Source organism: Panthera onca, chromosome C1 (assembly GCF_046562875.1).
Source record: "Panthera onca isolate mPanOnc1 chromosome C1, mPanOnc1 haplotype 2, whole genome shotgun sequence".
NCBI classification, from domain to species: Eukaryota; Metazoa; Chordata; class Mammalia; order Carnivora; family Felidae; genus Panthera; species Panthera onca.
The window spans coordinates 7,868,991-7,885,934 of record NC_138346.1 but is presented as its reverse complement, the minus strand read 5'-3'; the positions used below and the strand labels follow the sequence as shown (position 1 = coordinate 7,885,934).

At 43.9% G+C, this 16,944-nt stretch overlaps 1 protein-coding gene across 6 annotated transcripts in view; it reads left to right on the top strand.

Moving 5' to 3' along the window:
* The window catches only part of DIS3L2 (DIS3 like 3'-5' exoribonuclease 2), a 348,754-nt gene that overhangs the window by 247,865 nt on the left and 83,945 nt on the right, over positions 1-16,944 (top strand). For all 6 annotated transcript variants that reach the window (XM_060624145.2, XM_060624139.2, XM_060624140.2 and 3 more), the window contains one exon: positions 2,917-3,024. In XM_060624145.2, the coding sequence (XP_060480128.2) occupies positions 2,917-3,024 (108 nt within the window). The remainder of the gene's footprint in view (positions 1-2,916; positions 3,025-16,944) is intronic.

Sequence of the window (16,944 nt, the reverse complement as noted above, 5' to 3'; positions counted from 1 at the left end):
TTTGTTACTGGTGTGGGCCATGAGTTCTAGAATTTACATTTCCATACCAAAGGTTATTTACTGTATTGAAACAGGGTCCAGGTACAGTCACTTCACAGAGTAAGAAACCACGGGGAGTGTTGAAAAAGGGCTGCTACTGTGGCTGGTTTAGTTTGGGAGGGGAGTGGATGGTAATCAAGAAAGGTGTGGAAGAAGGAATAGATTAAAGGGAGGAGAGAGCGAGATCCAGGTAGAGATACTGTGTGCATCTTTGGAACTTTAGAGAAAACAAGTAGCATTCTGGGACAGCTGTGAAGTCATCATTTTAAAGTAAGTTGGAGAGAATTTTTTTTTTTTTTAATTGAAGAAGGTATACCACTGGATCAGTTTATTATGGACTAGAAAGATCAATAAAGGGAAGAAATCATTTGGGCTTAAAGAACTGCAAAATGAGTGATCAGTTGATCCGAGCGTTCTCCTAGGAAACCTGTGATCCTTTGTTGGAGTATCCCTGCTGATGTTCCGACGTGTGGTCTGGTCAGCTGCGATACTGCTTTCAATCACGAAAGCATCGATTCTGCAATTTTATTTTGGTGAAACCCCGTCATGAGTTTACACTCAGCCCTTGGGTTCTTTTATTGTTCCCAGATTTATTGGCAAATCATTGATAAACACAACTGTGTATTCTGAAAGTGTGAAACGATTGCCAAGATGAAGTTAAGGAATACACGCACTGCCTCTCACGGTTAGGTCTTGTGTGCGAGTGGTGAGAATGCTTCAGGTGTACTGTCAGCAAATTTCAAGTGTACCGCATCCTGCCATTAACTGTAGTCACCATGCTGTACCTTCAGATCCTCAGAACTTACTCATCGCGTAACCGAAAGTACGTGCCATTTGATCTATATCTCCCCATTTTTCGCCCCCCAGCCCCCCAGCCACTGCCATGTAAGTGATACCATACGGTATTTGAGATCCTGTCTGGCTTATTTCACTGAGTATAGTGCCCTCCCAGGCTCATTCATGCTGTCACAACTGGCAGGAGTTCCTTCTTTTTTTATGGATAATAATATGCCATAGTTTATGTGCATGTACACATTGTCTTTATCCCTTCATCTGTCAACAGACACTTGGGTTGTTGCCATGTCTTACGGTTGTGAATAATGCTGCCGTGAGCATGAGAACACAGATATCTCTTCAAAGGACTGATTCCATTTCCTTGGGGTATATACCAAGAAGTGGGGTTACTGGATCAACTGGTAACTCTGTTTTTAATGTTTCGAGGGACCTCTATACTGTCTTCCGTTATGGCTCTACCAATTTAGATCCCCCCTCAATAATGTATGAGTGTTCTCTTCTCTCCACATTCTCACCACACTTTGTTATTTCTTGTCTTTTTGGTAATAGTCATCCTAACAGATGTGAGATAATTTACCAGTCCCACTTACAACAGCATGAAAAACAATAAAATACTTAGGAATACATTTAACCAGGAGGTAAAAGTTGTGTACACTGAAAACTGTAAGACGTCAATGAAAGAAATTGATAAAGGCACAAATAAGTGTAAAGACAGGCATCCTGTGTTCTTGGATTGGAAGAATTAATATTGTTAAAATGCTCATACTCCCCAAAGTTATCTACAGATTCAGTGTAATCTCTATCAAAATTCCAATAGCATTTTTCACAAAAATAGAAAATCTATCCTAAAATTAATATAGGACCACAAAGGACTATGAGTAGCTAAAGATATCTTGAGGCAGAAAACAAAACCGCAGGGATCACACTTCTCATTTCAAACTACGTTACGAAGCTACAATAATCAAAACGGTAGGGTACTAGTATAAAAACAGACACATGGATCAATAGAACAGAATAGACAGCTTGGAAATAAACCCATGTACATGTGGCCAACTAGTCTTTGACAAAGGTGCCAAGAACATACAAGGGGGAAAAGACCGTCTCTTCAATACATGGTGCTGAGAAAACTGACAGCCACATGCAAAGAATGACACTGGACACCCATCTTACACTGCACACAAAAACTCACTTGAATTAGGAGCGCCTGGTGGCTCTCAGTTAAGCATCCAACTCCCGGTTTCAACTCGGGTCATGATCTCACGGTTCGTGAATTTGAGCCCCACATCAGACTCTGCGCCGACAGCGTGAAGTCTGCTTGGGATTCCCTGTCTCGCCCTCTCCCTGCCCCTCCCCTGCTCGTGTGTGCATGCTCATATTCATTCATTCTCTGTCTCTCCCTCTCTCCCTCTCTCAAAAATAAATAAATAAACTTAAAAAAAAAACAACTTGAATTAAAGACTTAAGTGTAAGACCTTGGGTTCTTAAGTATAGAGTTCAACTGGAAGATTATATCCAAAAAGTCCAACTCATTCTTGACTCTAGAGTTTCAGTTTTAGCATATAGTAAAATGTAATTATTTTTCATTGCTGTAATATCATTTTTCCCCGTTACCAATTCTTCTCACCTTTCCAGTTCACATTCCCATTTCTCTGGAGGCTCTTCGCAAATGTGCCAGGTGGCATGGTCCTTCTGTGGCGTTCAGGGGACAGTGCTGCCTCCATCTTCAGTTTGCTCTGGAAGCTCAAGCTCTTCATCAAAACTCTGTCCTCTAGGGGCACCTGGGTGGCTCAGTCAGGTTGAGCGACCGACTTCAGTTCAGGTCATGATCTCACGGTTGGTGGATTCGAGCCCCGCGTTGGGCTCTGTGCTGACAGTTCAGAGCCTGGAACCTGCTTCCCATTCTGTGTCTCCCTCTCTGTCTGCCCTTCCCTCCCTCTCTCTCTTTCTCTCTCTCTCTCAAATATAAATAAACATTAAAAGTTAAAAAACAACAAGAACTCTGTCCTCTGGGTGGCTCGCAAGTCTGGTCAACTCCTGCAGATGAGAGAGCAATGTGCTCATGGGCCTATTCTTTGCTTGCAGGTTGTCCCCATGCTTCCCAGGCTGCTGTGTGAGGAGCTGTGCAGCCTCCATCCCATGACAGACAAGCTGACCTTCTCTGTGATCTGGACACTCACCCCAGAGGGCAAGGTAACAGCTTACACGCGTGAGCAGTTCATTCAGTGAGTCCCTGTTAATCGCCCACTTTGTGCCTGGTGCCAAGCTGGAGTCCCACGGTGGTAGAAGGGCACTGTGCGGGCAGTCGCCATAGAGAACAGAGGAGAGCCCCCTGCCTCTGAAGAGCTGTCAGTCCATTTAGAAGGCCAGACTGACCGTGAGCAATTAGAAATAGGTGTCTTTCTTATCTTTTATCAAACGGAAGAAGGAATTGTGTAAACAAAGTCACTGGGGAGGCTTAGTGCAGGAGCTGAGATGTAAAGCTGAATGTGGACCGGCAGTGGCAGAAGGGGCAGAAGGGGCAGAAGGAGCTACAGTTAGGAGAACGGGCCCTGTTTGAAGGAGGACACTGGGGGGAAAGGGTTGTGAGTTTGGGAAGGTGGCACGGAGTCAACCTGTGGGGACCCTCAAATGACAGTCGCAAATGAATTCTGGGTTGTTAGGGTTCCTCTGAAGGGTCATGAGAAAGGTGACATTTTGGAAAGATTAGTGCCACATCTTTGTGCAGGTGACCTGGTAGTTGGAAGATGAATTAAATTGGCACAGAGCAATGCCATAATCAGGGCCCAATGATGAGACTACGGACCAAGCACAGAAAGGAGAAGAATGTCAGCAGGCACTCCCTAAAGGTGGGGGATAAATAAGACAGCTAAATGGAAGATAACTCTAGGAAAAACTAGTCTTCTCCCCACAAACAGAAGCAACCCTAAACATCCAAAAATAAGGTAATGATTCAGTAACATACAGCACCGATTCAGTGGGATGTTATGCAGTTACTAGAGCTGTTACAGAGACCGTGTAAGAGCATAGGAAATGTTTATGCTATAATATTCAATGGAAGTAAAAAGAAGATATTTAATTACAAAGAGGCTCCAAATAAAGATGGAGAATCAAATACCCACATTGACTTTCATTCCCTCCCAAAACCTCACTAAAACAACAACGAAGAGATTTTTTTTAAAGACATAAACCCACAAGGACAAAGAGAATGGGAGAGGAGACAACAGCAACAAAATTTTGGAACTGGGAAGCAGATGGATGAGTGGTCACTGACTTAGCAGTCCTGAGAAAGCTGAATCCTGAGCCAACAATCGAGAAGGCCAAGAAACAACTCAATTTTGCATAGCCAAACCCTAAAGAAATTCAGAAATTGATGGCACCAGGTAACTGCACAAAGTGGAAGAGAGGTGGGTGAAGAGGAAACTAACCGTATTGGTTGAAAGTTCATTTAGAAAGATTGCCCCTCCCGTAACTTGGAAGAAGAACAGAAGTTTATTCTCTGGACAGGATGAAGTTAAGGATGTCTGAACTGGGGGACGCCAAACACACTTAATGGTAATGGTCGCTTGGGAGAGGTTGATTGAGTGCTAGCCTCCTAAATGTTAAACATCCCAGCTTTCTTGTCCAGCTAAACGCAGAATTCTGGTCACCAAGGCTTATACTCTTGAGTCCGGAGATGAGAAACTTTTCTTGAAGAATCAGAGTGTGAAGAGTTAAGGATCATCTCCTCAGGCACTCCCCAACCAACAGCCCAGCTCCTCTCCCTGTAGGGAATCTTAGAGGCAGCAAGTTCCTTCAACGCGAGCAGAGCTCTTTAGGATTTCACTAAAAATCAGCATTTCAGGATTTCACTTCCACATATGAAGAGACATCCAAGGGGCACCTGGCTGGCTGAGTCAGTGGAGCGTGCGACTCTATATCTTGGGGTCATGTGTTCAAGCTTCACTCTGGGCATACAGCTTACTTAAAAGAGAGAGAGAGACAACTAAAACTAAAGCCACTACCATGAAATAGAAAAACCAAAGCAAACAAACAGAAAAAAGCAACTAGGACAAAACAGACTGTACAGGGAAAAGAAATGATCATTTATATCTCTAGAGAATTTTTTAAAGAAATTATAAGATCTAGATACTTTAAAACAAGAAACAGGAGCAGGGAGGAAGAGCTCATGGAAATTTAAAACATGATAGAAGAAATAAAGGCGACTCAAAATTCTGGTTGGCAGATAGAGTTGAGGAGTTGTCCCAGAAAGAGATAGAACAAATAAGAAAATTAGAGGACTAGTCCAGGATATCCAGTATTTTTTCAATGAATATTCCAGAAATTGAGAACAATCAAAAAAGGGAGAAGAAATGATCAAGAAAATAACTCAACAAAATGCCCCTTTCCTGCAGGATTTGACTTTCCAGATTGAAAGAACCCAGTGCCCAGCACCATGGTGGATACACATCATCTCCAGACCATATCATCATAAAATCTCAGAACACCAGGGACAAAGGAAAGATCCTCTTGGCTTCTAAGAAGGAAAAAAAAAAGTCACATACAGTCGTTCAGAACTCAGAATAACTTAAGACTATTCTGTTATAACCCTAGAAGCTAGATGGCAATGAAACAACACTTTCTAATCCTGAAAGACTATGATTTTAATGCTAAAATTCTGTACCCAGCTAAGCTATCAATAAAATGTGTGAATCGGAAAGGACATTTTCAGGGCACTTGGATGGCTTAGTCAGTTGAGAGTCCAACCTTGACCTAGGTCATGATCTCACCTTTCATGAGTTCGAGCCCCACATCGAACTCTCTGCTGCCAGCGTAGAGCCCGCTTCATTCAGATCCTCTCCCTCCCTCTCACTGCCCCTCCCCCGCTCAGGCTCAAGTGCGCATTTTCTCTCTCTGTCTCTCTTTCAAAAATAAGTAAGCATTAAAAATTTTAAAAAAGGAAAGGAAAGGACATTTTCAGATATGCAAGGCCTCAAAAAAATGTACCTTTCATATATCCTTTCTCAGGAAGCTACCAGAAGATGTGCTTCACCAGAATGAAAGAGTAAATCAGGAAGGAGGAAGATGTAGGATTCAGGGAGCAAATAAACCAACCCAGGAAAGCAGTGAAAGAATCACCTAGATCACAGGTTGGGGAACTTTTTCTGTCAAGGACAGGATAGTACTTTTTTTTTTTCTTTTCAGTTTTTAGGCCACTTGGTCTCTGTCCCAACCACTCAACTCTACCTTTGTGCCATTGTAGCACAAAAGTAGACAATATGTAAGTGAAAGAGCGTGGCTATATTCCAGTAAAACACTACTTAAAAACAGATGACAGGCTGGATTTGACCTACAGGTCATAATTTTCTGTAGGTGATGGTGAAGAACGTCCCTAGGGCAGCAACTCTACAAGGGTATAGAAGACAGCCAGACAGACTGTAGCAGGCCAGAAGGCTCTAAGAGAGATGTCTTCAAGAAAATGAAATAGTTAAAACATCTATATATCTGAATTTTTTGAGAGATAATTTAGACCAGCACTTATAGAATTTTTGGGTCTGAGGACTTGTTACACTAAAAAACTCTTCGATGACCTCAAAATTGTACGTTCATGTGGATTACCTATTAAAAATTAGAACTGCTAGAAATTTTAAATATTTAAATTAAAGTAATAATAATAAGCCATAAATAACATTTCATGAAAACTATGTTTTCTAAAAATTAGGAGAGTTTTATATGTTCCTAAATCTTTTTCACAACTGTATTAAGGAAGACATTAAACCAGCTTCTCATATATGCTTCTATATTCAATCTGTTAGGGTAAGTTATTTTGGTTGAATTATGTAAGTGAAGAAAATCCAGCTTCAAACAGATATGTAGTTGGAAAATAAAGGTGTGTTTATTTATTTATGTATATTATTTTTGAGAGAGAGAACACACCCAGCAAAGGGGCAGAGCGAGAGGGAGAGAGAATCCTAAGCGGGTTCCACACCCAGCTCAGAGCCTCGATCTTACAAACCTCGAGATCATGACCTGAACTGAAGTCAAGAGTTGGACGCTTAACTGACTGAGCCACTCAGGTGCCCCAAAAGGGGTATTTTAATAGTTTTTTCAGGTAATTATGGAAATTCGACTCTGCATTATGCCAGAATTTGACAGTTTCTTAAAAATTAGTTCCATTCTAGAATCTGAAACTGTATCTGCTAGGGACTAAATTCTGTACCACTAAAACCCATATGTTGACGCTCCAGTGCCCTAGTGTGTGTCTGGAGGTAGAGCCTGTAGGGAGATAATTTAGGTTACATGAGTTCATAAGGGTGGAGGCCTGATCTGATAGAATTAACGTGTTTGTGAGAAGAGACCAGAGAGCTCGCTTTCTCCCTGCCATGTGAGGACACAGTGAGAAGGTGGTCATCCTCAAGCCAGGAAGAGAGCCTCTCTCACCATGAACCAAATAGGCTGGCACCTTGATCTTGTCCTTCCCAAACTCTAGAACTGTGAGAAAGCAATTATCAACAACGCCCAGACTGGGGTATGTTGTTATGGCAGCCCTAGTTGACTGATACAATAGATACAATAATATCACTTCAACTTTTTTTACTAGATTACATTAAAATCTGTCTTATATTTTATTTTTTTTAATGTTTTATTTTATTTTTGAGAGGGCGGGGAGGGGCAGAGAGACAGAGACAGAGGATCCAAAGCAGGCTCCACCGTGATAGCAGAGAGCTCGACGCGGGACTCAAACCCACAAACCAGGAGATCATGATCTGAGCCAAAGTTGGACACTTAACCGACTTAGCCACTGAGGCGCCCCAGTCTTATACTCTAAATGGACCTTTTACCTAGGCAGTGATTTTTTTTTATCATGCATTTAGAAAGTTTAGATCATTTAGAAAATATTGGCTCCTTATGCTGATCTTCTACATGGTGAACATATTTCCTTTTATGATATCAAAAAATCACATTGGTTAATATCACTGCCGATATTAGACAAGTCTTTAAGTATTAGGAAACATGTACCATGTGTCGGATGCAAGGTTTCCAAAATTCTCAGTTTTGTGAAAGCTCAAATTTTATCATAGGCAATAAATAATATCCGTTGTTTTTCTTGAAGCCCCAAATAACCATAGTTTGAGTATTATTTGTTCCTTCAAGCAAAAATGGCGTTTCGTAAAAAAAGCCATCAGTTTAGCTTACAGCTCAGTTACATAACTGCTTTTCCTCCAGACAGCCGTCATACTTCATTCAGCATGCAGCTTTCTGTGAAGAAAACAAGGACTCAAGGATTGAGCCACAATAAGACTAATAACTGTTACTGCGTCATCAAGAACATTCTTACCCACGTCATCAAAAACATTCAGACATTCTTAAGCCAGCTAGACTTTCTGTTCCTGGGACTGAGGTGGTCAAGAGTATCCTGGCACTTGATACATTTGTTGCCGTTGCCTTATTCATGCCAAGGCAGCGGCAGCGGCAGCGGCAGCAGAAATTTCCCCCGCCAGCGCTTTTGTTCCCAGTGTAAATGTCAACACAAGGAAAAGGGCAAATAAAGCCTTAGGATTTATTATTATGAAAATAGCACTGACCTCCTGGGTCCCTGCAAGGGTCTCAGGCACCCCCAGGAGTCCACAGACCATACTTTAAGAACCACTGTTTTAGACAGTTGGTGGGAAGTTTGGGGTAGATCAATATACACGGTATACAGAAAAACCAAGCAAATTAAAACAAAGCAGCTATTAATTCTGGTGAAAATAAAAATTCGTGTAGGAAAGAAAAGGAACGCTTAGCATGCACATAACCATAATAGTTCGTTCTGACAGCGATGATGTGACCATGGGGAGGGCAAGGGCCTGGAGCGGTTCTGTGGGTTTGGTTGGGGGGAAAGGAGCACATGTGGGAAAAAAACTAAATTCTCTTCTTCTATAGTAAAAAGTTTTGAATAACACCTAAAACTGAAAAACCAAGAAGCAGCGATCAGGCAGGCTACTTAGAAATATAGAAGTAAGTACCCAAATAACCTGCTAAAATTGGGGAAAGTGGTTACCCCTGGGGAAGGCAGAGGAAGGAAGGAGACAGAGGGCTGCTGGTTTTCACAAACCTTTGACACTCTTTGTCTGCTTGAACTATGGGTACTTTAACTTTTCAATGTTTATTTTGAAAAATTTCAAATAGACATGAAAGTAAAGAGAGTAGCATAATAAGCCCACCCTCCCTATCTCCCAGATTCGACTACTGACAACCTTTTTTTTTCCTGAAGTAATGTAAAACAAACCAGAGACATCATGTCATTTCACCATATTTTGATACATAACTAAAAATTTTAGACATTTTCGTATATAACAACAATGCTGTTAGCACACCTTACGATTAATACTAATGCCTCGGTGTCCTCCACAACCCAGTCCATAATTACATTTCCCAGATCGTCTCCAACTAATTTGTCAGAACCGGAAGCAAAACAAGTTACACACATTATGTTTGGTTTTTACAACTCCTAAATGTCTGATAATCAGTTCCTTTTTAAGAGTCAAGAAACAGGGCAACTGGGTGGCTCGGTTGGTGGGGTGTCCGACTTCAGCTCAGGTCATGATCTCACAGTTCATGAGTTTAAGCCCCGCATCAGGCTCTGTGCTCACAGCTCAAAGTCTGGAGCATGCTTCAGAATCTGTGTGTATGTGTGTGTGTGTGTGTGTGTGTGTGTGTGTGCACGTGTGTGTGTCTGTGCCCCTCTCTCCCTCACACTCTGTTTCTCTCTCTCTCAAAAATAAATAAATAGTAAAAAAAAAAGAGTCAAGAAACAAATATTATCTGAAATACAAAGAAGGAATTGTGAAGACAGTATGCCAGCAATCATATTTTGGTGGGGGTGGGAACATACAGGGGGAAAAAAATGAATGGAAAAAGACCAGAAGGAAATAAAATAGGATGCCAACAGTGGTTGTATTTGGGTACTAAGGATATGAGTAATTTTTTCTACTTTTTTGTATTTTCTAATGTTTTTTTGAAAACATGTATTAGTTTTATATTTTTATAAATGCTTATTTTTGCAGAAGTTTAAATAGAAAATAAAAGCCCATAGAAGAAAACTAACCTGAGTCAACAGAAAAGAACTTTGAATCTGAATTATGCCTGCCAGCATCAAACCCAAGAAATAAAAAGCTGCCTGATCTAATGAGCTACTAAAATATGAGAGTCATAAAAGAAGCACTCGAAAGAGGCAACCTCTGAAAAGCGCATTGGTCTTTAAGGTTTCTGTTGGAGGCATTGTCTAGTGAGCAAGCCTTCTGGCATGTGAAGGCTGGAGAGCAGGTGTGAAGTAGGCACGGGGTCCAGGAGGGCATGCTGGGCCTCCTTCAAACCAAGCCAAATAGGAAGTGCAAAGATTTGGAGTAGGGACAGTCATGGCACAAGAGCCACTAGATATACCCTACGCAGACCAGGAGACCACATGGTGGGTGGGCCTGGTTGGTTGGTTGTCCCGGGATGTCGTTTCGCATGAGTGTCTCTTACTCACAGTCAAGATGCATGAAATGAGATGTCAGATTCCAGACTCCTGTCCAAGGAATGGGGCTCATTTGAGACCCTGGCGAGGAAGGCCTGAACTAATCGGTGATGGGGGGGGCGGGTGCATGGAGCAGGCAGGTGGGAGGGTCAGGGAACCAGAGGAGGCCATTGAGGAGGGAGGTAGCCCCGCATCAAGAACCCGAGGGAACGAGGAGGAGAGCGGCCGAAGCCTGCGGCTAGGTTTGTGTGGAGTGGCGGTTTCTCGAGGGCGATGGCTTCGACTTAGAAGGAGCCAGAGCAGGGCCACCAGCATCGTGCCACAACCACTGCAGCATGACTGCCAGTCTCACCTGGAGCCGAAGTGGAGAAAGTTTCGCATTTTTCCTTCGTCTACCACAATGTTGTGCTTTCTGGAGCAGGCGTGATCGGCTATAGAAACGCTATTCGCACTTGCTTGAAACACTCACTAGAGTTTTTTAATGGCCACTAGAAAATCGTGGTCGTATGTGCTTCCACCGAGCCAATGCCCAGATTTTTAGATCGGTAGACGCTGAAGGGTCCATTTTTGGCCTACTTCTCACATATTGGTGGTGAGAGCATTGTTCTCTGATTTAGACATTTGTGATTTTATGCTGTCATAAGGGAAAACAAACCCAGCTACATCTTTGTGCTTTGTGAGATCCAATTCTGGTACCATGAAATCCACTTTGACCATGTGAGATCAGTGACCTCGCTATCTCCTGCACACCTACCTCCAGCCCTTCCCTCTTGCTTGGCATTAAGGCCCCGCAAAGCTGAGACCGTGTCCTGTGTGCCGCACTCATCGAGACATCTTAATCTGAAGTCACCTTTGTAAAAACACCAACGTTACACTCTAAAGAGGTCACAAGCAGTGAATCGGACTTGATTACTGAGTCCTTAGACCTTAGAATCTTGGGGTCAAAGGTCAAAGTAATAAAGGAAGGGTCTCACAATTGCATCTCCCACAGCATCCCTGCCATGTGCTGTCTGGCTCAGTTAGAAGGTGACAGTGTGCTCCTGAAGTTGCTTATTTCAGCTTCAATCAGTGGCAACCTCATTTCAGCCATTTATGCAGGCCAAAACCCATAAGGTCATTATTGACTTTGGTCTTTCTCTCACCCTTCACATCCAGTCTACCAATAAATCACCTCAGCTTAGCCTTCTAACCACCTCCAGAATCTGCCCCTTTCCTTACCACTGCGAGCACTGTCACCACCTGGGGCCAAGCAACCATCCCCCACCTGGACGGCTGTGGCCTCCTAACTCTTCTCCTAGCTTCTGCTGCCCCACTTCATCTTCTCTTTATACAGCAGTCAGAGTGATCCTTCTAAGTCAGAAATTAAGTCTTGTCTCTCCTTTTTACAAACTCTCCAGTCTCTCATTCTGAATAAAATCTAGAAGTCTTTACAATGGAATTTTTTTCCCCTGTTATTTTCTCCCTGGCTTCTCTGCTAGAAATGCATGGACTACAAAGTCATCTCGGGACTAGAGTCTCTTCTCATTTCCTGGGCCGTCTTTGTTCACGTGAGCTTCTTGGCTCACTTTGCTTTTATCATCAAACTGACCTCTCCACTAGGTAGCACCTCCCCACCCCAGCTGCCGTGACCTAACTTCACTTGAGGTCAGACTTCCCTAACTGCCATCCTAGAATATCCATCAGGTCTCTGCCCATTCCCGGTAGTTCTAGGAAAATCTGTCCAGGCCCTGCTTCATGCACCCATTTATGAACGTTGGACATTGTGGGAGAACCATGCTGTCTACCAGTTCAGGCTGCTACTTAGGAATCCTTTCATTTACCACTAATACAGCTGTTTCAAACCTTTACCCGTGGCCCCAGCTTTCCACTCCTCTTCCCTTCAAGATCCACCATTCCCCCAGGTGACTTTCCATTCTCCCTGGAAACCTGCTGAAATCCACCCCCCGCTTCAGAGAGTCACAATCCCTCTCTGCCTTCCCTCACCCATTCCCCTCTCTTCATGCAGTAAAACACGTGCCCATTCCAACCTGGGTTTCAGCCCAGTGTCGTCTAGGTCTTCTAATGGCATCGGCACCCCCCGAGCCACTCGTACTCTCAGTCTTTAGCTTGCTTTACATCTGTCACATCAGTTCTGAGTGCTAACAGCTCCCTCATTGCAAAGCATCTCTAATCAGTCCTCTCTTCTGTTCCCATAGTCACCACCCCCACTCAAGTCCTTGCCATCCTCCCCTGGCATGTTGGGAGAAGACTGTTCATGGCTCTCCATTCTATTTCCCCAGTGCTATTACATGACTTTCCAGAAGGTGAATCTGGTCCCTTTACCCTGTTGCTCAACATGGTCGTAGGTTAGGAATACCGCCCCCCTCCCCCCCGAGAAGTCTAGTCTCCAGAGTATGACATGCAAAGACCCCACCAGCTCTTCCCCCATTTTGTGACCGTCTGCTGTCCATCCTCCAGGCCCCTCAGCCCCTACTCTTGCCACCGAAGGTTTTGCTTGGCCTGATAATTACCATGCTCCTGAGACTTTGCATGTGCTTTCCCCTCTTCCTAGAATGTCCTTCCCCACATCTCTACCAGTAGCAATCCTACTTACCTTTGAGATCCATCTAAAATGCCACTTCCTCCATGAAACTGCTTTTAGTCCTCCCTTCACTCATTTAGTAAAGACTCATTGAGTATTTGCTCTATTCGGAAATTACACAAGGTACTGAAGATACAGGAATTGAATAGGCACCAAAATAGAAATGGTAGTCATCTCCTGATGGTGCACTTATGGAAGATTTTTTTTCTTCTCCATTTCCCACCTGTATTTTGTTCAGTTTTCTACAATTAATGTGTATTACCACTGTAGTGAAAGAAAAGTAAGAATTACTTTGGGAATTTGTCCTGTTTTATTTTTGATAAACGGATAAGAGGTATTGGAATATGTTTATAGGCCGTATGGGAAGGCGAGTAGAAAAGGAGGTGTTGAAGAGGAGAAAAGAAGGAACAGATTTTTGGAGCCAGCTCACAAAGGGGCGGGAGGCTCAGGACCCAAACCTCAGCTCGGGGATTAGCCTTCAGTAGGGGGAGGGGACCACCAGCACGCCCAGCCTGGAGGGGGTGAAGAGTGGGGACCCCTGCCACACAGTCTGGGAAGGTGAGCAGACAGGGGGGCCCCCACCTTCCCTCAGAATCCTTTCCCCCATCTCTCCACCCCTGCAGTGCCTGTCCCCTGCACTTTACAGCCATTTGTGCACAGATCCGTTGTCCTACCAGATTTTAACATCCTCGTAAACAGAGCCCACTCTTAAGTTTTTCATCTCCTCCCATACAGCACAGTGTCATGTTTGCTCAAAAACGATTTCCTCAAGTGAATCGCATGCCTGTTTTCAATTTTTGTTTATTTAGTCTGCTTAACTGGAATGGTGTTCCCCTGGAGAGGCACTTTTATCTACGGCAGGCTTCTTAGCTCTCCTGAGCTGTCTCCTGGGAGCTGAGGAGGGCTTTCCAGGGCTGTCGCTGGGAAAGGTGTGCTGCCAGCTTCCCCATGACGACCCCTCCACAGGCTCTCACCCCACTGCTCTCGACGCTCAACCTGCCGCTGCCACACCAGCTGCTACTTGTGGGAACCCTGGGAAACTTGACAAAGAAAATGGTGTGCTCTTCCTGGGCCGTCGTCTGCGGCAGGTTCATGGGGCCGAGACTCGTGCACAGTATCCTGTAACTTGGGGCTTCGGTTAATGAAAAACTCCTTGTTGGGTTTTGTATTTTATCCTCAGACCCTGAAGTGGAAGCCTTGCCCAAGCAGCTCCCAGTGAGAGACAATAGCTTCTAAAGAGATTCTGAGAATAATAGAAAAGTTCCCAGAATATCTGTCTTTAGTCCTTTGTAGAGGCAGGGGCAGAATTGTTTTATTTCAGGCCTGTAGAGACAACCCAGGACCAGAGTAGCCTTTGGAAAAACTCTGCTGTGTTCTTGGGCCCTTCCTGTCCCAGTTTGCTAATGAGGGCACCAGCCAATTAGAGGCTTACCTAAGGTCCCTTCGGGGTAACAGCTGACTAAATTGTGAGCATCGATTTTGCTGTAAATCCTTGGGATTAAAATAAGAATTCAAAACAAAATATTTTCAAGAAATAAAAACAAAACCAAAAAAAAAAACTTTTATCATTTATGAGGCTGTCATGCAAAGAGCTAAAAATTATATTTGTTCAGCTTATCTCCTGCATTTTGGTGCTGTTAATAGTGTATTTGACTTAAACCTAAAGATTTGAGCCCTCAGGTTATTAAACAACATAAGGGGTCACTGTGTTAGGTGTCTTTAAAAGGACCTCTGTTTTTGAGAAATGGGCCGGGTTCATCTTGTTGAAAGGCTGGAGCTGAATGAATGCACCTCAGTGGCTTTAGAAATTTGTTATTTTGTATTTCTATCTGAACCCAGTCCTCAGAAGCCTTCCTCCCTTACCCTCCCTACACTTTCTTCCCTCTCCCTCCACCTCTAGCTTTCTTCCCACACAGCCCTTGGGCCTCCCAGCCAGGCCACCACCCCTGCCCACCCCCGTGCAACTGTCTGAGGTAAAGAGAACACTTTTCAAGGACTGCTCAGGCGGGGTGCCCTCCTCCTCTGTCATAGGAATGGAATTCTTGTCTCCTAACCACATCCGGGCCTTCAGGCTCTTCTCACGTTCCTGCCATTTCCTAGGTTTGTGAGGCAAACACTTCAGGAAGTTTCCTTGTTTCCTCTTAGGCTTAGAAGTTTAGACAGCTGCCTCCCGATCAAGATGGGAAGGGGCCCAATTATAGTCTGGGGTCAGCAGACTAGGCTGATGGCAGGTGCCTTGAGACAGTAGAAGAGAGCACAGCTTACTCAGGCTTATTTTCTATAAAATAAATCTTGCAGAGAAGTCTAGCACATAAACCACCTTATAAACTAAAACAAGCTAGCAAACTCACAGCCCTCTGCTGCCCAGGCTCCCTCCTCACCCTTGGCAAGGGTCTCGGGTGGGCCCAGAGGGCCTCGGAGCCTCTCCACGCAGCAGGAAGAGACGTAGCTGGGTCTAAATGAATTATGTTGCTGACTGTGCTTCCATCTGTTATTTGCTCTTTAATGCTCCCATGGTCTTCTCGATTCTCTAAGAGGTGACCTGGACCTCACTCAGTCACAGCAGATCCAGCAGAGGAGACCCCCGCTTGCTCTTCAGCCAGCTACCACTCACCCTGTGCCCACTGTAGTCACTAGCACCTTCTATCACAGACAAGTCGCTGTCTGCCCCTCCTAGCTGTCTTTGAGCCCCTCCTCTTTCTGCCCAGTTCCTTTTCACACATGTTCTTGGCACCTTTGACTTCTCTCGTGTCCACGCCGTGCTCCCCCACCACTCCGTGACCGCCTCGTGTCCAGAGGTGTGAGAAGCGGCAGAAATCTGCCCCGCCCCCACCCCTGGTCACCCCAGTCTGCTTTTGTTCCAGTCAGGAGAATTTCTTCCTGATAAGTTTTTTGAACCGAATAGTTCACATGCAGAAGCCCAGAGCTGCTGCAGAAGTGATTTTGTATCTAATTCCTTAAAGTTACGAATTAACCTCATCAGCAGGTCTTTTTTTTTTTTTAATTTAAATTTTAGTCCGTTAACATACCATGCAGTATGGGTGTCAGGAGTAAAATTCAGTGATTTCATCACTTACATACAACGCCCTGCACTCATCATAACAAGTTCCCTCCTTAATACCCATCACCCATCTAGCTCATCCCCACCCCCCTCCATCAACCCTCAGTTTGTTCTCTATCATTAAGAGTCTCTTACGGTTCATTTGCCTCTCTCCTCTCCCCCCCCCCCCCACCACATACACACACCGTTTCCCATATGTTCTTCTGTTTTGTTTCTTAAATTCCACATAGGAGTGAAATCATACGGTATTTGTCTTTCTCTGACTACTTATGTCACTTAGCATTAATACATTCTAGCTCCGTCAACCTTGCTGCAAATGGCAAGGTTTCACTCTTTTCTATAACTAGTGTTCATGTGTGTGTATACACACACACACACACACACACACACACACACACCACATCTTCTTTATCCATCAGACACGTGAAAAGATGTTCAACATCATTAGCAGTTTTTTAAATCAGAGATTTCTTTCTTATAAGGAGGCACTGACATTTTTTTCTCAAAATAAGTTTTAAAATAGATTTAAATGGAAATGAACAATTTTCAAAGGGTAAGTTTCCTCACAATTTTGTATCTGTAAACTATAAAAAGTTGGTATGTACTGGAGGCATATTTCGTTTCCTTTACTTCACTGTCCCAGCCGAAATAGCATATATTCAGCTGAAATATAATAAAAATAATGCTAAATTTTGACTCTTAAATATCTAGATTCGGATCCAGTCTTGGCTGCCACTTAGGAGTTTGTGTGACTTTTCGTGAGCTGCCAGCCTGTTTTCTCAACTGTAAAATGGGCTGAACACTACACTCCCGCCAGATGCTTAAGAGATTCTAAAAGGTGGTAGGTGCGAGCGCTCTGCCCCCAGACGGGGCCTGGTGCTGTCACGTGCTGGGCTCTTCCCTGGCTTACCTGGTGCCCAAAAGTAGGTCTTGAGGTATATACGTTACTTGCACCTTTCTAAACCAGGTTGTCTGCAGCCCTGTGCCTTC